The sequence below is a fragment of the Nerophis ophidion genome, linkage group LG06 (assembly GCF_033978795.1).
Source record: "Nerophis ophidion isolate RoL-2023_Sa linkage group LG06, RoL_Noph_v1.0, whole genome shotgun sequence".
Lineage (NCBI taxonomy): Eukaryota > Metazoa > Chordata > Actinopteri > Syngnathiformes > Syngnathidae > Nerophis > Nerophis ophidion.
Window position 1 is genome coordinate 78048609 of NC_084616.1, and position 25950 is coordinate 78074558.

At 42.4% G+C, this 25950-nt stretch overlaps 1 protein-coding gene across 5 annotated transcripts in view; it reads left to right on the top strand.

Annotated features, from left to right (window-relative positions):
* tns2a (tensin 2a) overlaps nt 1-25950 on the top strand; it is a 164882-nt gene that overhangs the window by 55883 nt on the left and 83049 nt on the right. For all 5 annotated transcript variants that reach the window (XM_061904901.1, XM_061904903.1, XM_061904904.1 and 2 more), the window contains exon 3: nt 2573-2610. In XM_061904901.1, the coding sequence (XP_061760885.1) occupies nt 2573-2610 (38 nt within the window). The remainder of the gene's footprint in view (nt 1-2572; nt 2611-25950) is intronic.

Below are 25950 nucleotides of genomic sequence, written 5' to 3' on the forward strand. Positions count from 1 at the left end.
CCCTGCCTCAAGTGGAGGAGTTCAAGTACCTCGGAGTCTTGTTCATGAGTGAGGGAAGAGTGGATGGTGAGATCGACAGGCGGATCCGTATCGATCCGTTTTGGTGAAGAAGGAGCTGAGCTGGAAGGCAAAGCTCTCAATTTACCGGTCGATCTACGTTCCCATCCTCACCTATGGTCATGAGCTTTTGGTGATAACCGAAAGGATAAGATCACGGGTACAAGCGGCCCAAATGAGTTTCCTCCACCAGGTGGCGGGTCTCTCCCTTAGAGATAGGGTGAGAAGCTCTGTCATCCGGGAGGAACTCAAAGTAAAGCCGCTGCTCCTCCACATGGAGAGGAGTCGGATGAGGTGGTTCGGGCATCTGGTCAGGATGCCACCCGAACGCCTCCCTAGGGAGGTGTTTAGGGCACGTCCGACCGGGGCAGACCCAGGACACATTGGGAAGACTATGTCTCCTGGCTGGCCATGGGACAGCTCAGGATCCCCTGGGAGGAGCTGCACCAAGTGGCTGGGGAGAGGGAAGACTGGGCTTCCCTGCTTAGGCTGCTGCCCCCGTGACCCGACCTCAGATAAGCGAAAGAAGATGGATGGATGGATATTATAATGGGCGTCTTTCAGGGTGTGGAATTGGTTATTGATTAATGGCATCTTGAAGCAGTTAAGGTAAATTGGAGTGCACTTCCACACTGTAACCAGCAGAGGTGCTGTTGATGCAATCTGAAGTAATCCGCTGACTGCAAAGAACAAAAATGATGTCAGCTATGAGAAGTAGAAAAGTATGTCCACGTGGATCTCGTTTATTCTTCATCAAAAATACGGGAGAGAAACTCTGCCATCTTTTTTGCAATAATAAACAGGAAAAGGTGTAAATTTTAAGGAATGCAAGTCGTGTATAACTACAATAGATCTCAGTCATAATCAATAGGACAAGCTGAGTCAAAAAACAGTGTCCTTCGAATAAATACATTTCCAATTTTCGCAATTGTACAGGAAGTGGATCAAGCTTCTTGCCACCATGATGTCAGAAAAATGTCATTTCCTTCTTAACTGCTGACTTCTAGCACTGAATGCAGGAAGTCATCTTGGAGTTAAAAATCAATATTATATTGTTAGAAAGAGTGTTGCGGTATATATGTTCCTATCTTGATATTTTACTCCACCTCTGTGTTGGATGATTTGTTTTTTGTTTTAGTAACAAAACAACAACTGTTTGTGAAAAGAAAATCCTAAATAAAACTTATTTCTGGTTAATTGTGTGGAACCAATACTATAAAAATGTACAAAATGATCAAAAAAGAATATCTTATTCATTATTATAGAATAAATATGAGATAGATAGATAGATAGTACTTTATTGATTCCTTCAAGAGAGTTCCTTCGGGAAAATTTAAAAAATCGTATTTTTAGATATTTTTTGAAAGGCAAATTTAGATTTTTTTAAATATGATCATTGTTTTTTACACACATGATTTATGCCAGGGTGTCCAAAGTGCGGCCCGCAACTAATTGTTTACCGGCCCGCCACACATTCTGGAAATGCTATTGCGAAAATAAAAAAGAACACTTAAAGAAAAGGGTAATGAGGTGAAATCTAATGAGAAAAAGTTGCAATGTTGACACAAAGCTGCCATGCAGGCAGTTTTTTTTTCCTTTTGTCTTTCTTTATTTTTCTTTTTGTTCCATTGCTCCAAAAAAAAATAAAAAATATTTATGTTATAATGAATTATTTTCAAGGCTCCAATTACTTCAAGTATTTCACTTGAAAATGTTTTGTGTTGTTAATATTGCATATATTGTGTGGTTCCCATATAAAAACATCAAAGTTTTCTTTGACAAAAGAGCATTAAACAAACAAAATAAACATTTCAAATTTAAAGTCGATAGATTTTGATCCTGTAACTTATGTATAAAAATGTATCACTTTGGATCCCAAATATATTTATTGGTAATTTATTTATTTTTTCACTGTTATTACTCAAAACATATAAAATAATTAAAATCAACGTTGTCCTGCATTATTGATCTTTTAGGGCTTTAATTACTAAATACTGCATATTTCAGTTTTACTATAAAAAAAAAGAAGTAGTTTTTGACAGAAAAGCCATAAAACCTTTTTTTGTATTACTTTATATCAACTTGAAGTTGGTATAGAGATCTATTGTAACCGTTAAATAAAAAATACTAATAATTTGACTTATTTTTAACATTTTAATGACTGGGACCCTTAAAGGTAAAATAAAAATAATAAAAAATCCATACATTTTGTTCTGGTTTGAAAATGACAAAACATCAAAATGGCCCCCGCATGCTTTCATTTTTCCATGTGCGTCCCTCAGTGGAAAAAGTTTGGACACCCCTGATTTATGCCAAACTGCTATCATTGTTATTGTTAATTTTTAAAATGAAATACTGTAATAATTGATCTTTATTGTTGTTATACAATACTTGCTGTGTGTGTACAAGTTTTGCTAACATTGTTTTGACCATTGACATGTTTTTCATTACATTTTTATCAAAACACATCAAAAAAAATTGCTGACGCTCATTTTCCTGTCTTTCTTTGTGTTAGTATGCAAGACAACCACCCACAGGAAGTGCGAGGCAAAGGTAAGACTCAGTCATGGATTCATTTCTGGGTTATTTTTGGGACTTTATAGGTAACACGTGTAACAGTCCGTGCTTTATTTGTGCAGTGAACGTGTTGAAAATATATAAGACGGTGTCTGTAGAAGTGTGCTAATGTGGTGGCCGCCCTGTTGCATTCCTCAGAAAAGAGCCTGTGTGAAAGGCTCATTGATGGAGGGATGCTGTAATGAATAGACAGAGGGATGCAGAGGGAGGTGGATGGCGGCCATGCCTGGAAAGGGCAAGAGGGCGATGGCCTCGTAAGGACCAAGTAGGAGTGGGAGACAAGGCCCATGTCAAACATTTGTGGAACTAGAAGTGGCAAAATGTCACTCTCTTTCAAGGCCTACTGAAATGAGATGTTCTTATTGAAACGGGGATAGCAGGTCCATTCTATGTGTCATACTTCATCATTTCCCCATATTGCCATATTTTTGCTGAAAGGATTTAGTAGAGAACATCCACGATAAAGTTTGCAACTTTTTGTCGCTGATAAAAAAGCCTTGCCTGTACCGGAAGTAGCAGACGATGTGCGGGTGATGTCACCGGTTGTGGAGCTCCTCACACCCTCACATTGTTTATAACGTGAGCCTCCAGCAGCGAGAGCTATTTGGACCGAGAAAGCGACAATTTCCCCATTAATTTGAGCGAGGATGAAAGATTTGTGGATGAGGAAATTTAGAGTGAAGGACTAGAAAGAAAGAAAAAAAAAGGCGATTGCATTGGGAGCGATTCAGATGTTTTTAGACACATTTACTAGGATAATTCTGGGAAATCCCTTATCTTTCTATTGTGTTGCTGGTGTCTTGGTGAGTTAAATAGTACCTGATTGTCGGAGGGGTGTGTTGACGCCAGACTCTGAGGGAAGTCACAAAGCTGCAGCAGGACAGAAGCTCCGCTGATCTCCGGTAAGAGGCGACTTTTTACCACAATTTTCTCACCGAAACCTGCCGGTTGACAAGTGGTCGGGATCCATGTTCGCTTGACCGCTCTGATCCATAGAAAAGCTTCACCTCCGGGAATTTTAAACAAGAAAACACCGTGTGTTTGTGTGGCTAAAGGCTAAAAGCTTCCCACCTCCGTCTTTCTTCTTTGACTTCTCCATTATTAATTGAACAAATTGCAAAAGATTCAGCAACACAGATGTCTAGAATACTGTGGAATTGCGCAAGGAAAAGAGACTACTTTTAGCCGTAAGTGGTGTTTGGCTAAAATGTCCCCTCCATCATCATTCCGCAACGTTTTAAACAGGAAACTCCATGGGAAATTTAAAATTGCAATTTAATAAACTAAAGCGTCCGTATTGTCATGTGTTGCAATGTTAATATTTCATCATTGATATATAAACTATCAGACTGCATGGTCGCTAGTAGTGGCTTTCAGTAGGACTTTAAAGGGCAATACAAAAGAAAGTAAACTTGACATTCTATACCAGTGGTTCTCAAATGGGGTACTTGAAGGTATGCCACGGGGTACGTGAGATTTTTTAAAAAATATTCAAAAAAAATAGCAACAATTCGAAAATCCTTTATAAATATATTTAATGAATAATACTTCAGGGCTTCACGGTGGCAGAGGGGTTAGTGCGTCTGCCTCACAATACGAAGGTCCTGCAGTCCTGGGTTCAAATCCAGGCTCGGGATCTTTCTGTGTGGAGTTTGCATGTTCTCCCCGTGACTGCGTGGGTTCCCTCCGGGTACTCCGGCTTCCTCCCACCTCCAAAGACATGCACCTGGGGATAGGCCCCTCCCACTTCCAAAGACATGCACCTGGGGATAGGTTGATTGGCAACACTAAATTGGCCCTAGTGTGTGAATGTTGTCTGTCTATCTGTGTTGGCCCTGCGATGAGGTGGCGACTTGTCCAGGGTGTACCCCGCCTTCCGCCCGATTGTAGCTGAGATAGGCGCCAGCGCCCCCCGCGACCCCAAAAAGGGAATAAGCGGTAGAAAATGGATGGAATGCTACTTCAAGAAAATATGAATGTAAGTTCATAAAGTGTGAAAAGAAATGCACCAATGCAATATTCAGTGTTGACAGCTAGATTTTTTGTGGACATGTTCCATAAATATTGATGTTAAAGATTTCTTTTTTTGTGAAGAAATGTTTAGAATTAAGTTTATGAATCCAGATGGATCTCTATTACAATCCCCAAAGAGGGCACTTTAAGTTGATGATTACCTCTATGTGTAGAAATCTTTATTTATAATTGAATCAGTTGTTTATTTTTCAACAAGTTTTTAGTTATTTTTGTATATTTTATTTCCCCAAATAGTTTAAGACGTTGTCCACTACAAATGAGCAATATTTTGCACTGTTGTACAATTTAATGAATCAGAAACTGATGACATAGTGCTGTATTTGACTTCTTTATCTCTTTTTTTCAACCACAAATGCTTTGCTCTGATTAGGGGGTACTTGAATTAAAAAAAAATGTTCACAGGGGGTACATCACTGAAAAAAAGGTTGAGAACCACTGTTCTATACGGTATTTACTATCCACTACAGCAGAGGTCTTCAACCGGAGGTCTGTGCTTTTCTTTAATTAAACTTTACTTTTTACATATATTTTATTTATATTCCCCATGCGATTTTTCCACACACAAAATATTTTTAAATACACCCTAATGTAGGGCTGGGCGATACATCAAATATTCTCGATATATCGTGGGTTTGTCTCTGTGCGATATAGAAACTGACTACATTGTGATATTGGAGTATACGTTCTCACGCAGTTGCTTTTAGCTGCGGGCATTACACTACAGGCTCTTCTCACTCTTTCTTGTCTCTCCTTCTCACAGAGATATAAAACAAGCACACCTTCTTACATACGTCACATGCTGCCGTGCGTGAAACCTCATACGCCCTTGCCGAGCAGAGACGTATTGGAATGGGTAACATTAGCTGTGATGCTAGAGGTGCGGTGCGACAGGTAATACGAGAGAGAGAAGGTGTGAATCTGGTAAAAAATGAAGGCAAAATAATGAATTCCCAAGAAAAACAGCACGGGGTGCATCGTCTGGCGGTGGTTTGGTTTCAAGCGGGAAGATGTTGAACAGACAACTGTAATATGTCAAGTATGCATTGCTACAAAAAGTAGCATTACTGCTAATTTGTGGCATCATTTGAAATTTGCCCGCTAGAGGGTGAGGAGTGCTTGAAACTCCGCATGTCAACATCTCCGGCCGGTGCCACAGCCACAAAATTTCCAAACCGTTTCCACATGAACACAGTATGAAAAAAATAGTCAACAACAGAAGGAGATAACGTCCGCAGGAACCTACCACATAGCGAAGGACATACACTATTTGATGTCCTAGTATGCAGCTCATTTTTATTGGACAGTTATTGAAATATCTTGTGTGACATCATGCACAAAAATCATGCACTTTATTTGTTTTAAACTATTGTAGTGGCGTTCTGTACAAAAAGTGCACTTTAATTTAGTGTTGTTTTGATATGTCATCTTAGTGACATCATGCACAAAAGTGCACTCATAGCTTGTTTTAAAATGTCTCTGACAATCTTGCACTTTCTGTTTTGGAAATGACATGAATGTTTAATAACTGCTTAATTAATATAGTTTTGGTCAATTGACTTAGTTGTAATTTCCCTCTCTGCATGAAAGTTTAAAAGTAGCATATATTAGTGCAGTATGAAGAAGAATGTTTGAATGTAGACACATAGAATCATCATACTGCTGTCATTATATGCATCAAGTGTTCATTCAAGGCTAAGGCAAAATATGGAGATATATATTGTGGATCGCGATATGGCCGAAAAATATGGAGATATTAATAAAAGGTTATATCGCCCAGCCCTCCCCTGAAGTTGATTCAACACACTTTAGTGTTGTTCGAAAAAATATGCAGAGACATGGTTTCAGGTTTGCGATAAAAACATGAACATAGAGTCCAGTCCATAATGGATCTACAATAATAATGAGAGTCCAGTCCATAGTGGATCTAACATATTAGTGAGAGTCCAGTCCATAGTGGATTCAACATGAAAGTGAGAGTCCAGTCCATAGTGGATTTAACATGATAGTGAGAGTCCAGTCCATAGTGGATTTAACATAATAGTGAGAGTCCAGTCCATAGTGGATCTAACATAATAGTGAGAGTCCAGTCTATAGTGGATCTAACATAATATTGTGAGAGTCCAGTCCATACTGGATCAAACATAATAGTGACAGTCCAGTTCATAGTGGATCTAACATAATAGTGAGAGTCCAATCCATAGTGGATCTAACATATTAGTGTGAGAGTCCAGTCCATAGTGGATCCAACATAATAGTGAGAGTCCAGTCCATAGTGGATCTAACATAATAGTGTGAGAGTCCAGTCCATAGTGGATCTAACATAATAGTGTGAGAGTCCAGTCCATAGTGGATCTAACATAATAGTGAGAGTCCAGTCCATAGTGGATCTAACATAATAGTGAGAGTCCAGTCCATAGTAGATCTAACATAATAGTGAGAGTCCAGTCCATAGTGGATCTAACATAATAGTGAGAGTCCAGTCCATAGTGGATCTAACATAATAGTTTGAGAGTCCAGTCCATAGCGGATCTAACATAATAGTGAGAGTCCAGTCCATAGTGGATCTAACATAATAGTGAGAGTCCAGTCCATAGTGGATCCAACATAATAGTGAGAGTCCAGTCCATAGTGGATCCAGCATAATATTGTGAGAGTCCAGTCCATAGTGGATCTAACATAGTAGTGAGAGTCCAGTCCATAGTGGATCTAACATAATAGTTTGAGAGTCCAGTCCATAGTGGATCTAACATAATAGTGAGAGTCCAGTCCATAGTGGATCTAACATAATAGTGTGAGAGTCCAGTCAATAGTGGATCTAACATAATAGTGAGAGTCCAGTTCATAGTGGATCTAACATAATAGTGAGAGTCCAATCCATAGTGGATCCAACATAATAGTAAGAGTCCAGTCCATAGTGGGGCCAGCAGGAGACCATCCCTAGCAAAGACAGGTTAGCAGCGCAGAGACGTCCCCAATCGATGCACATGACGAGCGGTCTACTCCAGGTCCCGACTCTGGACAGCCAGCACACCCAAGGGAGAGGGGGGCGGAGTAGAAAAGAAAAGAAGCGGCAGATCAACTGATCTAAAAAGGGAGTCTATTTAAAGGCTAGAGTATACAAATGAGTTTTAAGGTGAGACTTAAATGCTTCTACTGAGGTAGCATCTCTAACTGTTACTGCTAGAACATTCCAGAGTACTGGAGCCCCAATAGAAAACGCTCTACAGCCCGCAGACTTTTTTTGGGGTTCTGGGAATCACAAATAAGCCGGAGTTCTTTGAAGGCAGATTTCTTGCCGGGACATATGGTACAATCCAATCTGCAAGATGGGGTGGAGCTAGACCGTACGTGTTTTCATACACTCTGTATACTAGCATAAACACTTTAATGGGTACTCAAATCTCTCTTTAAGATCCCAGATGTTCAGTAAGTGAACCTCCAAGTGGTAAAAGAATGCTGCATTTGAATATATTAGGATTGCACAATAATAAGGTACTTTTAGGATCGTTTTTCTACAGGTTGTGTCAAATTTCAAGTTGCTGGGTGATATCCATCACAAGGCGCCTGCTGGCTCTATCTCGAACTAGTAGGAGGGTGAATATACTTGAAATATAATATTTATTTAGTACTGATAAAGACTTATCGTGGGTGTAAATGTGGTCAAACAGCTGCTTCAAGTATGTCTCCTGCCCTGCACTTCATTCCCATTTGACAACTTAGTGTTTGGACACATCTTGATGTCTGTCACCTGTACATCCTGGGTCTGTTTAGAACCCGTAACCCCGGACGACGGAGTCTACTATCTTTCAATGCATTCTCATCTCACAAAGGCAAACCCAAACAACTCTCTGCAGCTGCTTCATCTCTATACATAAGCTGCAAACTGTATTTTTGGGGCATGTTTCTCTCTCGCTGAAGGACTGTGCCGCCTTATCTTGATCCCCAGTGGAAAGTTGGCCGACGGCACAAGGGGTCGGGGGGGCGGGGGGCGGGGGGAAGATGTGGAGAAAAGTTCGGAACAGGACAATGAGGTGAGGGGAAGAGTGGAACAGTGGGAGAAGGAAGGATTAAACTTTGTGAAATGCAACCTTTTGACAAGTTTGACTGGCTCGTCTGTGTAATTAGTCAAAGGGGGAGGGGGGGGGGGACTTCCTGCCAGCCCGATTTCATCTTCAAACTTCATCAGCGACTGCCTCTTAAAGTCCTACTGAAAGCCACTACTAGCGACCACACAGTCTGATAGTTTATATATCAATGATGAAATATTAACATTGCAACACATGCCAATACGGCCTTTTTAGTTGACTAAATTGCAATTTTACATTTTGCGCGAAGTATCCTGTTGAAAACGTCACGGTATGATGACGTGTATGCATGACGTCACTGATTGTAGCGGACATTTTGTTCCAGCCCCGATCCCAGCTAATGTATAAGTCATCTGCTTTAATCGCATAATTACACAGCATTCTGGACATCTGTGTTGCTGAATCTTTTGCAATTTGTTTAATTAATAATGGAGACGTCAAAGAAGAAAGATGTAGGTGGGAAGCGGTGTATTGCAGCCGCCTTTAGCAACACAAACACAGCCGGTGTTTCCTTGTCAATTGTTAGTTTTTCCTTTATTACCTCTTATGTCACTTATTTCACCCCATATTTGTTCCCACTACCGCACCTTAAGTTGGAGTCTTTAATCTTGTTATATGCAAATATAATGACAATAAAGTTCATTCTATTCTAGTGTTTGCTTTCCCGAAAGATGACGGTGAAGCTTTACTATGGAACAGAGTGGTCAAGAGAACATGGTTCCTTACCACATGTCAACCGGCAGGTTTCGGTGAGAAAATGGTGGTAATAAGTCGGCTCTTACCGTAGACATGAGCGGAGAGCTTGCGTTGTTCCTCGTGAACCTGTCAAAGAGGCAGCTGCGGACTCTCTTGCCTCCTCCGACCGGCTGCCCCCGAACGTGGGATGCTTCCACTGTGGAGGAGGGGGAAAAAAAAATCTCAGCCCGGCCTCAACGGCTGCCTTCGCTTCACCTCGTTGAGAAACGTGGCTTCCCTCAGAGACACTGGCGGTCACCACACGAGTAACACAATAAGCAGATACGGGATTTTCCAGAATTATCCTAGTAAATTTGTCTAATAACATCTGAATCGCTCTGCCGTCTAGTTTTTTTTCCCCCCCCTAGTCCTTCACTCTCACTTTTCTCATCCACAAATCTTTCATCATCGCTCAAATTAATGGGGAAATCGTCACTTTCTCGGTCCGAATCGCTCTCGCTGCTGGTGGCCATGATTGTAAACAATGTTCAGATGTGAGGAGCTCCACAACCCGTGACGTCACGCGCGCATCGTCTGCTACTTCCGGTACAGGCAAGGCTTTTTTATTAGCGACCAAAAGTTGCCAACTTTATCGTGGATGTTCTCTACTAAATCCTTTCAACAAAAATATGGCAATATCACAAAATGATGAAGTATGACACATAGAATGGAGCTGCTATCCCCGTTTAAATAAGAACATCTCATTTCAGTAGGCCTTTAAATGTACGGATGGAGTCACATGCTGACTGAGTGACTCTGGAGTTTATAGAACCGAGGTATAACAAAAATCTGCATGAATGTAACTGTAGCTTCTACGAACATAATACACAGTGTTGTGTAGCTTTAACTAATTGCATTAGCCAAGGTTTGACATTACAGCGTTTTATTGGATTATTTCTATGCATTTTGTTGTTCTAATAGTCATATCACATGTTTGCATTTGTTGTCACAAGGCAGAGTTCATAGGGCCCAATCAGAACTGCCCCTAAAGACATCACGAAGTACAGTCGTGCTGGTAGGTTTACATACCCTGGGAGGATTGATGACTTCTCGGCCATTCTTCAGAGAATATGAATGATTACACAAAAACCTTTCTTCCACTCGTGCTTCATGGTTGTGTGAAGCTATTTATTGGCAGAAGAAAACCATTTTGCGCAAATGTCACAAAGTATCCCGCTTACATTACACCAAACAGCACAGAGACAGGCCTCAAAACTTCTGGAACAAAGTCATTTGGAGCGATGAGATCAGAATGGAACTTTCCGGCCACTCGACCATGCAGCCCATACGGCCATAAATATGTGCAACAAAGAACAGCGCGGAGCAGACGTGGAAATGGAAGTGGTCAATTGTGTGCGGAGGAGCAACATAATCCCTGTGATGTAGAGAACCCTGTTATTAGGAGGCTTGTGGTTCTAGCCTTTTTTGGGGGGTTGCAGTGAAGTCAACACACATTCTAGCTGGAAGAGAATGCAGGAAACAGAGCCCTGACCTTTGCCTACAGAGCTGGAAAGCAGAGGCAGGTGAGGAAGTGATCGCAGAATTTTAGAATTAAAAAAATAAAAGTTTTCCCATCATGCAGCTGCACCGACATAGTCCGCTCTCATGCACTGCTATGATGTCATCGGTGACTTTTTGCCATTCGTAATGTTTTAACACATGTAGTGAAGTGAAGTGAATTATATTTATATAGCGCTTTTCTCTAGTGACTCAAAGCGCTTTACATATTGAAACCCATTATCTAAGTTGCATTTAAAGCAGTGTGGGTGGACATGGGTGTTAAACTCTGGCCCGCGGGCCGAATTTGGCCCGCCATGTAATATCTTTTGGCCCGTGAGGCAATATCAAATGAACATTAGAGCTGGCTTGCCAGTATTATACAGTGACTGTGTCGCTGCAACACCGCATTCACCGCTAATATTCATACTTGCCAACCCTCCCAATTTTCCCGGGAGACTTCCGAAGTTCAGTGCCCCTCCCGAAAATCTCCCTGGGCAACCATTCCCCCGAATATCTCCCGATTTCCACCCGGACAACATTATTGGGGGCCGTGCCTTACAGGCCTGCCTTTAACGTTCTGTAAAACCTGTCGTCACGTCCGCTTATCCTCCATACAAACAGCTTCATGATGTAAGCGGCTTATACACACTCATAAGTGAATGCCATGCATACTTGGTCAACACCCACACAGGTGGCTGTATAAACCACTTTTACACTGTTACAAATATGTGCCACACTGTGAACCCACACCAAACGGTGAGGGCGGTATAGCTCGGTTGGTAGAGCAGCCGTGCCAGCAACTTGAGGGTTGCAGGTTCGATCCCTGCTTCCGCCACCCTAGTCACTGCCGTTGTGTCCTTGGGCAAGACACTTTACCCACCTGCTCCCAGTGCCACCCACACTGGTTTGAATGTAAAAATTAGATATTGGGTTTCACTATGTAAAGCGCTTTGAGTCACTAGAGAAAAAGTGCTATATAAATATAATTCACTTCACAAACAAGAATGACAAACACATTTCGGGAGAACATCCGTACACAACAGAACAAATACCCAGAACCCCTTGCAGCACTAACTCTTCCGGGACACTACAATACAGGCTACCACCTAAAACAGGGGTAGAGAACCTATGGTTCTAGAGCCAGATGTGGTTCTTTTGATGACTGCATCTGGCTCTTGGATAAATCTGAGCTAACACTGCTTAACACAATAAGTAATGACTAATTCCACTTGTAATCAAAGTGTTAAAAATAACGTTGAAAATATTAAACATGCTCATGCATTTGAATCCATCCATCCTTTTTCTACCGCACCTTATTTATTATTATTTTTTTTAGTGCTTGCCCCCCTGGGGGTTCTTCAGACCACCAAGCACTGACATGAAAGCCTGTTTCAGGGTTACGATATTTTTTTATTTTTCAATAAGTCTCTCAGTTGCTTTCCAGCAATTGTCTTTTCCTCTTTCGTTCTCGGTCGCACTCTGGCTCCAGCTCCAACCCCGTCTCTCCTCCTGGCTGCTGCTTATAACAGAGCGACAGGTGATTAGATAACAAGGCCCAGGTGGGCCATCTACGCACCTGTCGCTGATTTCGAGGCCGGTCCTGGCACATCCCGCTTTGCTGCAGGCCCACAGGCCACGCCCCCTCCACAGTTAGCTTCAGAATATCAATGTTATTACAAAGAATAAGAGACCTATTATACTTTAGTAATGTTACTTAAAAATGCATGCGTTTAGTTGTGTTCAGTGTTGAAAAAAAAGTTGAAAATGACAAACACATTAAAATATTCGGATTCTTGGCTCTCTCAGCCAAAAAGGTTCCCGACCCCTGACCTAAAAGGTTAATTTGTTCAACCTTGGCCCGCGGCTTTGTTCAGTTTTACATTTTGGCCCACTCTGTATTTGAGTTTGACAGCCCTCTTTTAACACATGAAAACACATCACTTCACAACGAGCAAACTCGGGATTCTTTACTGTACAATCGTGGCATCGCTTAAATTCAACCACTACTACCCGGATAACCCCCCTCACCCCCCCACCATTTCCTGCAGTCATTGTAGTGAGTCATGTAGAAAAACACGACCCAAATGTAATGCGGCAGGGATTTAATGTCGGCCTCTGCTGATGATTAGCTTGTAGAGACAACTGTGTTATCACAGACAGCTCTGGTAATTGCAAAGATAGGCTGACATGTTTTGAGAATTTGCGTGCGTGCGTGCGTGCGTGCGTGCGAGTGTGTGTGTGTGTGTGCGTGTGTGTGTGTGTGTGTGTGTGTGTGTGTCTGCGGGTTTGGGGGGGAGGGATTTTGATGAGAATTAGACTTGCATGACCACTAACTTTGCCAACACCATGCGTGTGGTTTTGTTCTCATGTGAATTTGTAAGGATTTAGCACGAAAAAAGTCATGCACTGTAATTGAAAACAGGCCCTATTATCTTTTTTTTTTAGCTACATTAAAAGCTTATATCTCTATATTAAAATATGAATTGAGAGTGACAAGCAGTAGAAAATGCATGGGTGGATGTTATTTAAACAAATAGCTGGATTGGAGTAGTCTACGTTTCTGTGCAATAGTCCAGCTAGGACTTTTATTAATATCTCGATATTTTTATGCCATGTCACGATACAGCATATATATCTCCATATTTTGCCTCAGCCTTGAATGAACCCTTGATGCATATAATCACAGCAGTATGATGATTCTATGTGTCTACATTCAAACATTCTTCTTCATACTCAACCAATCAATGTTTATTTATATAGCCCCAAATCACAAATGTCTCAAAGGACTGCACAAATCATTACGACTACAACATCCTCGGAAGAACCCACAAAAGGGCAAGGAAAACTCACACCCAGTGGGCAGGGAGAATTCACATCCAGTGGGACGCCAGTGACAATGCTGACTATGAGAAACCTTGGAGAGGACCTCAGATGTGGGCACCCCCTCTAGGGGACCGAAAGCAATGGATGTGGAGCGGGTCTAACATGATACTGTGAAAGTTCAATCCATAGTGGCTCCAACACAGCCGCGAGAGTTCAGTTCAAGCGGATCCAAGACAGCAGCGAGAGTCCCGTCCACAGGAAACCATCCCAAGCGGAGGCGGATCAGCAGCGTAGAGATGTCCCCAACCGATACACAGGCGAGCGGTCCATCCTGGGTCTCGACTCTGGACAGCCAGTACTTCATCCATGGTCATCGGACCGGACCCCCTCCACAAGGGAGGGGGGGGGACATAGGAGAAAGAGGAAAAGAAGCAGCAGATCAACTGGTCTAAAAAGGGAGTCTATTTAAAGGCTAGCGTATACAGATGAGTTTTAAGGTGAGACTTAAATGCTTCTACTGAGGTGGCATCTCGAACTGTTACTGCTAGAACATTCCAGAGTACTGGAGCCCGAACGGAAAACGCTCTATAGCCTACAGACTTTTCTTGGGCTTTAGGAATCACTAATAAGCCGGAGTCTTTTGAAGGCAGATTTCTTGCCGGGACATATGGTACAATACAATCTGCAAGACAGGCTGGAGCTAGACAATGTAGTATTTTATACGTAATTATCCATCCATCCATCCATTTCCTACCGCTTATTCCCTTTTGGGGTCTTGGGGGGCGCTGGGGCCTATCTCAGCTACAACCGGGTGTTAAAGTCACATCACTGCATTAATATATGCTACTTTTAAACTTTCATGCAGAGAGGGAAATCACAACTAAGTCAATTGACCAAAACCGTATTAATTAAACAGTTATTAAACATTCATGTCATTTCCAAAACAGAAAGTGCAAAATTGTCAGAGACATTTTAAAACAAGCTATGAGTGCACTTTTGTGCATGATGTCACTAAGATGACATATCAAAACAACACTCAATTAAAGTGCACTTTTTGTACAGAACACCACTACAATAGTTTAAAGTGCACTTTTGTGCATGATGTCACACAAGATATTTCAATAAGTGTCAAATAAAAATGAGCTGCATAATAGGACATCAAATAGAGTATGTCCTTCACTTCCTGCGGACGTTATCTCCTTCTCTTGTGACTATTTTTTTTCATACGGTGTTGATGTGGAAACGGTTGCTTCGGCATTTTGTTGGTGTGGCACCGGCCGGAGATGTTGACATGCGGAGTTTCAAGCCCTCCTTATTCTCTAGCGGGTGACTTTTCAAATGATGCTACATTAGCAGTGCTGCTACTTTTTGTAACAACGCTTTTGCCGCGTACTTGTTCAATATCCTCCCGCTTGAACCCAAACCACCGCCAGACAATTAATTATTCCTTCATTTGTTACCAGATTTGCACCTTCTCTCTTTCGTATTACCACCCGCACCACACCGTTAGCATCACGGCTCAGGTTACCATGTCGCTACCAGTCTGCACACGTGACGTATGGAAGAAGGTGCTCTTGTTTTAAGTCTCTGTGAGAAGGAGAGACCAGAAAGACTGGGAAATACATGCAGTGTAATGCCCGCAGCTAAAAGCAACTGCGTGAGAACGTATACTCCAATATCACAATATAGTCGGTTTCTATATCGCACCGAGACAAACCCGCGATATATCAAGTGTATCAATATATCGCTCAGCCCCGTGTTTTTTGACTATTTCGGCGCCATGTGTTCAAATTGACCTAACAATGCTACGTGACTACATACAGGCATGTGAAATGTTTACGAAAACGCGGAAATTTGTATTTTTAAATATTCATTTTTGCGTGAAAATATCACTTCAGCATTTCAAAAAAACAGTAAAGGATATAAACTAAATTTGTTGAACGCTGCCCTAATCCGCAAAAACACGCCATATAATGTGGCAGGACGGCGAGACGATCGGAGGTACCAAAAAAAGCCCGCTAATTAGCATAGTTAGCATCATGTAGCTAGCTCACTTGTCGTCGCCTGCGTTCGTTCTCCGAGCCACAGCTGTCTACTTTGCTGCTTAACATGTGGAGAATTACAATCCGAACACTGTTCGTTCCGAACCATTTGTAGTTCTGGAGTAGGAGGTAAACAGAGGTCAAAACCCCGGAAGTATATGACCTGGAAAAGACATGCATTTCCGGAAGCCCACGTGTCCCGGGACGCAGATTTTTTTGATGACCTTTTTTGTGTTTTTCTGGTCAAATTGTAAATATTAAATTCTCCTCTGTGTTTTAGGCATTGTCACAATAGTAACAAAACATTGTTTATGGTCATTTCATGTACATTGTGGACGGCGTCTTTGCTCCACAGTAAGTCTTTGCTGTCGTCCAGCATTCTATTTTTGTTTACTTTGTAGCCAGTTCAGTTTTATTTTTGTTCTACATGGCCTTCCCTAAGCTTCAATGCCTTTTCTTAGGGGCACTCACCTTTAGTTTTTTTTGGTTTAAGCATTAGACTTCTTTTTACCTGCACCCTGCCTCCCGCTATTTCCAGCATCTACAAAGCAATTAGCTACCGGCTGCCACCTGCTGATAAGGAAGAGTATTACACGGTTACTCTGCCGAGTAACAACACATCACTTGCAGACTATAATTACTGGTTTGCAAAAAATGTATTTAACCCAAATACCGTAGGTGAAATGAGATATAATCCCACAGCACACCAGACTGTATCTGGTTGAAAAACACAGGCTTTTCTATACTGTCTCTAACTTGACAAGGCTATACTTTATTAATGTTCATACCTACCGCAGCTGTTACGTTATCTTTGGCAGCAGTAAATCGTTTGTGTGACTCATTTGACAACTCATGTGTCACCACTTTGTCTGGAAGAAGACCCAAACTGTTACTCTTATATTAAAGAAGTGTGGTTGGGATGTTTCAGAACAACCCACTAAGCACCAACACTCATGCCATGGAGTCAAAAAAATGTCAGCAGTGAAGCCAGCTTTACATCATAAATAGGGCGGGAGGGGGATAGTTGTCACACTCATATCTGCCATTTCTGTCAATACTTGGACTAAGGGGTGGTTGTTTTCCCGAGATGTAAGTGAACTTGGACCGGAGATGACTTGAAGGTAAAGACATCTTTTATTTTCTAACACAAACTACAAAAAAAAGGAATAAACAAAAGGCGCTCACAAGGAGGTGCAAACACTTGGCTACGAAATAAAAGACTAGCACAAAGGCATAAAAACAAAAAATCTTCCTTTGGAACGGAACGAGAACGGGACATGTATCATTGGCATGGATTTACAAGGTGCGTGGCAGGTGATCGAGGGTGTGAAGGAGGTGATGTTGCCAGGATGAACAATAGAAACAGACAGGCTTAAATAATACTGTGGTGATTAGTGAAAACATGCGTGAGACATGAGGACAAGGTGAAAACTAATGAGTTGCTATGGTAACAAAACAAACCAGGAAGTGCAAAAATAGGAACTGATTGTCCAAAAAACAAAACCGAACATGACCAATACAAAACAGGATCCCATAGACGTGACAAATTCTCAGATTGCGGTATTGAGATTTATGAGAGCTCACCTTTATAGTCTTCTCTGGAGACATAGAGCTGAACCTGACTTTAAATGACCTTTTTTGTGTTTTTTTCAGTCAAATTGTAAATATTAAATTATCCCCTGTGTGTTAGGCATTGACACAATTGTAACAAAACAATTGTTACCCTCACAAAGTATAAGAAGAAAGCTATAGTTCGGATCAGCGTTTTTTTTAAGCATAGGGCCGCCCAAAAGTATACGTTTCTTAGCTGTGGTTCGTATGGGCCACAGTGGTACTCATTTGGAATACACTTTTCCCCCATTTGTGGCAATAATGACAATATCGAACAAACATAAGAAGTCTAGAGGTGAAGTCATAGAGATGTTTCTTAAGCGCAAAAAATAAGACTAAAGTAGTGAAGCTGTATTTTCATGTGCACTTTAATTTTATCGACAGTTTAGATAAGAAACATATATATATTATTATTTAGTTATTTTTTTAGCATAAATTATTTGAAGTAGTTTTATTTCGTCAGTTATTTAATAGTCCGTTCTTTTGCAGTATCATTTGACAAGTTGGTTGACCTGTTAAAGTGTATTTAGTGACAGTGGTTTTCTGAAGTGTTCCTGAGCCCATGTGGTGATATCCTTTAGAGATTGATGTCGGTTTATGATACAGTGCCGTCTGAGGGATGGAAGGTCACGGTTATTCAATGTTGGTTTCCGGCCATGCCGCTTACGTGGAGTGATTTCTCCAGATTCTCTGAACCTTTTGATGATATTATGGAGCGTAGATGTTGAAATCCCTAAATTTCTTGCAATTGCACTTTGAGAAAGTTTGTTCTTAAACTGTTTGACTATTTGCTCACGCAGTTGTGGACAAAGGGGTGTACCTCGCCCCATCCTTTCTTGTGAAAGACTGAGCATTTTTTGGGAAGCTGTTTTTATAGCCAATCATGGCACCCACCTGTTCCCAATTAGCCTGCACACCTGTGGGATGTTCCACATAAGTGTTTGATGAGCATTCCTCAACTTTATCAGTACTTATTGCCACCTTTCCCAACTTCTTTGTCACGTGTTGCTAGCATCTAATTCTAATGTTACTGACAATTTGAAAAAAAAAAATGTTTATCAGTTTGAACATCAAATATGTTGTCTTTGTAGCATATTCAACTGAATATGGCTTGAAAAGGATTTGCAAATAATTGTATTCCGTTTTTTTTTTCACTTGTAACACAATTTCCCAACTCATATGGAAACGGGGTTTGTAGAAGGATCATCATATTGCAAGCCAACACCTTAATCCTTAATTTCATGGAGGGATAACTCTTGAAAGATACTTTGACGATAAGCAATTCAATACAATTTGGCAAAAGGAGCGACAATGGCCCCCTTCTACACTTTATTGTGTTGTTCTTAGAATGTTTGCTTAAATAGTTACTAACAAAACCTGAAAGGGAGACAAGTCGCCACAAGTGTGTGCGCTGCTTTTTTTTGTGTTTAAATGTGTAAATGCTGTCATCAGAAGCATCAACAGCCAAGATGTTTACATTGTTAATCCCAGCTCTTGTCTTCCTGTTGTGTTTATTGACACCGTGCTTATTTGGTAGTCCCTGTTTGCTGAGGGTTGTGTTTGAACGCCGGTGTGCTTTTGTGCGTGTGGCCGTCCTCATGCATGCAGGAACATGTGTGCATTCTTCTTTTTCAGACCTCCATCTGCACGCCGGCTATTGCCATATTTGTGTTTATGTGTGCGCTGACCCCCGGCTCCGTGACGCAGAATTGTGTTCCGCTCGGCCCGTTTAAGCTCCACCTCAGGGACCCATGTGACCCGCGGCGTGTTTCGGCCTTCCTCTCAGCTGCTCGGACGCGGAACGTAGTGTGGGAACAAGAGTCCAACATGTGCGGAGCTGTGGAAAAACACCTCTTTCTTTGCTGGCCTCACATGTAGGAAAGCACCAATACGGGTTCCTCTAAGTCCCGGTCCTAAGTTCTTCATCCATACGTGTTGGTTTTGCTGAGCGGTGGCCTTGAAGTCCTGCCGTGTTGTTCTGTTCTCAAGGAGTCCACCTTGACCTGCTTGTTAGTCATGCCAGGTGCGTTTTGAAGGGAGGCCAGGTCACTTGCAATGCTGACATTAAGTCCTGCCGAAAAAAAGACAGAAGAACTATTTCACTCTCAGGGTCGTTTCAACTTAAAGGCACAGCTGGGAATTATTTGCATTGTCTAAAAAAAACCGATGTACCTCTGCCAAGAAGGTTGCGTTTTTCTTTTTTTTACCATCAGGACGTTTGTCAGGATGTTTTTTTTTTTTTAAAGTCACTTTACTGTATGCATCCATCTTCTTCTGCCTATCCGAGCTTGGGTCGCGGGGGCAGCAGCCTAAGCAGGGACGCCCAGACTTCCCTCTCCCCAGCCAGTTGGTCCGGCTCCTCCTGGGGGATCCCGAGGCATTCGCAGGCCAGCCAGGAGACATAGTCTTCCCATCCTGGGTCTTCCCCGTGGCCTCCAACCGGTCGGACGTGCACGAAATATCTAAACATATTTTAACTAACAAAGACTTAATTTAGAATTATTTGGTTAGGGGTAGTGTTACTGGTTGTATAATAAGGCCATGCAGAATAAGGCATTAATAAGTACTTATTAATGACTAATTAAGAGCCAATATGTTAATAATTTGCATGTTTATCAGGAACTAATTAATAGTGACTATGTTCCCCATACTAAAGAGTTACCAATAAGGGTTTCGGGCACGTCCGACCGGTAGGAGGCCACGGGGAAGACCCAGGACACGTTGGGAAGACTATGTCTCCCGGCTGGCCTGGGAACGCCTCAGGATGCCCCGGGAGGACCTGGACCAAGTGGCTGGGGAGAGGGAAGTCTGGGCTTCCCTGCTTAGGCTGCTGCCCCCGCAACTCGACCTCGGATAAGCGGAAAAAGATGGCTGGATGGACAATAAATAAATCCATTATCGACATTTACTAATCGATTTTGTAAGTGTTCATTTACGAAGTGCGATGCATGTAAAAATAGATTATTTCCCCCTCCTCCTTATTTATATTGGAGTATTTAGAAAAGGAGAGTTCCTCTGCCAGATGTCTCAGTAAAAAAAATCCTATTGCGTTACTTAGATTATGATTTGAGTTGCTACTTTGGCAAAATGACTGGTCCCCAACCGGGTCCCCCGTCACAGTCCTTGCTTTGGTGGGCCCGCCTTGGGTCTAATGGCCTCGCCATTCCTTCAACTCCTCGGGGACGGCCAATCAAAGCACACTGATGAAAGCTGCGCCAAATCAGCAGTGAGAGCCCAGGCCGGCCGTGAACCCACCACCTCCCCACCTCCCCACCGGCTTTCATCAACGCCGTTGCCATGACGAAGGGGAGCTGGGACGTGAACAGACTGCTGTGAAGTTTGGACTCGCAATAAGATCCCCGGGCGGGAATTTCCTTGATGATGGCGAGGACAGATGTGCCCGAGCACATGGCAGATGACAGACACTGCACATAACGCCACGCATCGACAAGAGATGATGTCCATAAAGCACCAATCCACGCCACATGCAACCCCAGTAGTCGCCTTAACGCCTGCAATAAACTTCCTGACAGTCGCCAAATGTGCGTTTATGATCAGTGCCGTGTCCAAAAAAAACAGCTGCAAGCCACCTGCCAATGAAGGATAGAAACACCGTGTTGAGTCAAAAATGTTCAAGTTCGATGATTTGGTAAAATTGTAAACGGCTACAATTCCTATAAGTCTGGGCTTCCCTGCTTAGGCTGCTGCCCCCGCGACCCGACCTCAGGTAACCAGAAGAAGATGACTAGATGGATGGATGAGAGCAACTCCATTTAACATAACATATTTCCTTGAATTGCCACCGGGGCGATAATTAATTTAAAACCTCTAACCAAAGGCATCCGGTAAATTTAGGCTTGCGCTTAAAAATTTGAGTGTGATGTAAGGATGTCATCATGAAAAGCACATTTAATTAAAAAAAACGTTATTATGGTCTTACCTTTACTTATAAATGAAGTCCATGCGCAGCTCCTTCTGAACAAAAGCATCGATAACTTGTTTATAGAAGTCTTCCTTATCTTTCTTCAGTTTTAAAAGTCTCTCTGTCTCGATGGAGATCTTCCTTTATTACCTCCTGCTTCCATTGAAAGTCCAGTTTAGAAAACCGTTATACTTTAGATATGTAATCCTCCATGTTAAAAGTGCTCACTCTTGCTGCTTGTTGTCACTTCTTCTGCAGCCGAGTAGTCGCAAGAAGGATCACTAGCGCCCTCTACCACCAGGAGGCGGGAGTCATTTAATGACTCATATTTGACACACACAGCTACGGTATATAAATAAAACTTAGCTGCTTACTGTTCTTTTTAGCATATTCAATAGCTTGGACCTTAAATCCTACTGAATAGCTCTTAATCTTCTTCCCTTTGTGCGATTTCAAATGATTGAAATCCGCCTCCTCCATTTTGAAAATGATGACAGGTGAAGTGTCACTCGTGACGTGACGAGTTTGACCCGGTGGAAATTCTAGTCAGGCGCATACTATATACCCGGCGGCAATTCAAGGAAATACTGTAACCCTCATTCAGGCCTAGGCCCCAACATCCACGTATGATGACAGTGAGGTGGAGTATTTTTACAAGGAAGTACAAGCAGTCCTCGATACTCTAAAGAACATCCCTGGATCGTCTGTGGTGCCAACGAGCCTCCGGGTTTATGGGATAGTTGAGGTCTGGTCAGGCAAATAATAAAGTGCTACCAGATCTACCACTCCAGCAATGTCAAAAGGCAAATGTTGCGTTCCATTCCGTAGAACAACTTTTGCCCGGACTGCCTTTTCAATAAAAGGACCACAAGTATGGAACTCTTTACCTGACACTTTGGAAAATATACCTGCATTTGTCACTTTCAAAAAACTAACAAAATTATGGCGAGTTGAGCAACAATCGTGTTCCCATGTTTAGTGTTTACTATCCATCCATCCATTTTCTACCGCGTACTCCCTTTGGGGTCGTGGGGGGCGCTGGTGCCTATCTCAGCTACAATCGGGCGGAAGGCGGCTTACACCTGGGACAAGTCGCCACCTCATCACAGGGCCAACACAGACAGACAACATTCACACACTAGGGACCATTTAGTGTTGCCAATTAACCTATCCCCAGGTGCATGTCTTTGGAGGTGGGAGGGGCCTATCCCCAGGTGCATGTCTTTGGAGGTGGGAGGGGCCTATCCCCAGGTGTATGTCTTTGGAGGTGGGAGGGGCCTATCCCCAGGTGTATGTCTTTGGAGGTGGGAGGGGCCTATCCCCAGGTGTATGTCTTTGGAGGCGGGAGGGGCCTATCCCCAGGTGTATGTCTTTGGAGGTGGGAGGAGCCTATCCCCAGGTGCATGTCTTTGGAGGTGGGAGGGGCCTATCCCCAGGTGCATGTCTTTGGAGGTGGGAGGGGCCTATCCCCAGGTGCATGTCTTTGGAAGTGGGAGGGGCCTATCCCCAGGTGTATGTCTTTGGAGGTGGGAGGGGCCTATCCCCAGGTGTATGTCTTTGGAGGTGGGAGGGGCCTATCCCCAGGTGTATGTCTTTGGAGGTGGGAGGGGCCTATCCCCAGGTGTATGTCTTTGGAGGTGGGAGGAGCCTATCCCCAGGTGCATGTCTTTGGAGGTGGGAGGGGCCTATCCCCAGGTGTATGTCTTTGGAGGTGGGAGGGGCCTATCCCCAGGTGTATGTTTTTGGAGGTGGGATGGGCCTATCCCCAGGTGCATGTCTTTGGAGGTGGGAGGAGCCTATCCCCAGGTGCATGTCTTTGGAGGTGGGAGGGGCCTATCCCCAGGTGCATGTTTTTGGAGGTGGGATGGGCCTATCCCCAGGTGCATGTTTTCGGAGGTGGGAGGAAGCCGGAGTACCCACACGGTCACGGGAAGTGTCACACCTATGGATCATGTTTTGTTTTGGTCATATTCGGTTTGGTTTTTTGGACATTTGGTTCTGTCTTTTCATTTCCTGGTTTGTTTTTGTTACCATAGCGACTCATTAGTTTTCCCTTAGTCACGCCCCGATCATCAGCCTCTCACACCTGTTTCTAGTTACCACGGCCACTATTTATGTCACTTGCTTTCTGTTTATCGTTCTGGGATTTTTGCATTCTGCCTCATGCCTTCATTTCCAGTCCAAAGATCCATGCCTTGCCACGCTGCTAAACCTTTGGACCACGCCACGTAAGATCCATGTAGTCTTTCGCCTAAGTGCTGTTTTTTGCTTTATTGAGTATCTTTGTTAGCATCTTTTGTTTATTTATAGTTAGCCATGACATTGTGCTGTTTTTGTTAACGTTTTAGCATAGGTTATTATCCGCCATCGAGCGTGCTTTTTATTTTGCCTTTTGTATTTTAATAACAAATAAAAATGTACCTCCATTCATGCCTGACTCGTCCCACATCATCCTTGCATGGAGGAAGCACAAACATCCACAGTTCCGGCATGACCGGGACAACATGCAAACTCCACACAGAAAGATCCCAAGCCTGAGATTGAACCCGGTCTACTCCGGACCTTCATGTTGTGAGGCAGACGCACTAACCACTCTTCCACCGTGAAGCTCCTTAGTGTTTACTAATTTTTATTAATTGTTTATTAATCCATCCATCTTCTTCCGCTTATCCGAGGTCGGGTCGCGGGGGCAACAGCCTAAGCAGAGAAACCCAGACTTCCCTCTCCCCAGCCACTTCGTCTAGCTCCTCCCGGGGGATCCCGAGGCGTTCCCAGGCCAGCCGGGAGACATAGTCTTCCCAACGTGTCCTGGGTCTTCCCCGTGGCCTCCTACCGGTTGGACGTGCCCTAAACACCTCCCTAGGGAGGCGTTCGGGTGGCATCCTGACCAGATGCCCGAACCACCAAAATATAAATGTTCATCTTTTTCTTAAAATTTGACAATCGGAATCTCTTTTTTTCTTCAGAGATTTTTCAGGTTCGCCCACTTAAGAATCACACACACTCTGCCTTTCCTCATCCCGTCACCAGTCAGGACTCGGCCTGTGCACATTCACGGCCTCACAGACCCTCGGAAATTCTAAAACCCCCAAAAAGTGCTTTAAGGTTGCGCCCCCTGTTATACATGAAAACCTTGTATGCCCCCCCCTTTTTTTTTGTTCATTTTGACTTTCGTTACCACTTTTTGTGTCACCAAACAGCCAATAAAGTATATTTTCTCCACTTGCTGTCAAAATGATCCTTCAGAACACCTCTACTACTTACTTTATTTTTTATTTATTTCGGCAATCTTCACATAAAACAAAGAACAACAACAAAAAAATAAAAAAACAAAACACTCATTTGAGCAATGATTGAGCCGAAAGGGTGTAGGTTGAAGCAACGCTTATATAAACCTAGCCCATCACAACAAGAACAAGGTTCAAAATATATCAAATCTAAAACATGCTTCACTTATATTACTTTTTTTTTTAAACAATATATAAGCAACATATATGTAGCACACATCTCATATACATAGTTTAACATTTAAATCAAACATATACATTTGTACACTTATATATATTATATATACACAATTTATTCAAATTCCATATAAAGTGGTAATATATACATATTAATACAACCTATATGTATAATTATGAAATGATAAATTGTATTTATATACAGATTATATATTATTGTCTTTCTAAAACAATGTTTGCTCTTCTTATATTTACTAATGATAAATGATTTAAAAAGCTTTTTAAACTGGTTTATGTTGGTGCTGTGTTTTATTTCATCCTTTAAACAGTTCCATATTTGAACCCCTGCTATTGTTAGACTCATTCGTTTCTGCATTGTTCTACAATATTGGATCTTAAAAAGTAGTTCTCCTCTTAAATTATAATTCCCTTCTCTTTGTAAAAATCTTCTCTGTTGGAAGTAAATCTTTACTTGCTTTATAAATCATTTGGGCAGTCTTGAGTTGGATGAGATCTGGTAGTTTTAAATCACATGTTTTTAGAAATAAAAATAAACTTTGCATTACACTTTTTTTTTTTTGCTCTGAAACATTTGTTTTTTGTCCGACACAAACATTTGAAGCATGCACAGACCAGTGCCTACTATCCATTAGCCAGGCTCCGTCTGGATTTGACGGATCAAAGAGCTTGTGAAGAAGAAGAGGAAGAGGAGTAGGAGGAAAGAAAACAAATGGACAGAGAGGAAGATGACAGAGAGCTGAAGAGAGGATAATGGGAGACAGAATTTGAGTGTAGGGCAAAGTAAACATCACTCGGTGCTGAATTCTGGTGGTCATTGGAAGTGGAGAGAGAAACCACTTAAGTGTCTATTTTTCTATGTATTTGCTCATAGTGAATTATATTTTATATAGCGCTTTTCTCTAGTGACTCAAAGCGCTTTACATAGTGAAACCCAATATCTAAGTAACATTTAAAGCAGTGTGGGTGGCACTGGGAGCAGGTGGGTAAAGTGTCTTGCCCAAGGACACAACGGCAGCGACTAGGATGGCGGAAGCGGGAATCGAACCTGCAACCCTCAAGTTGCTGGCACGGCCGCTCTA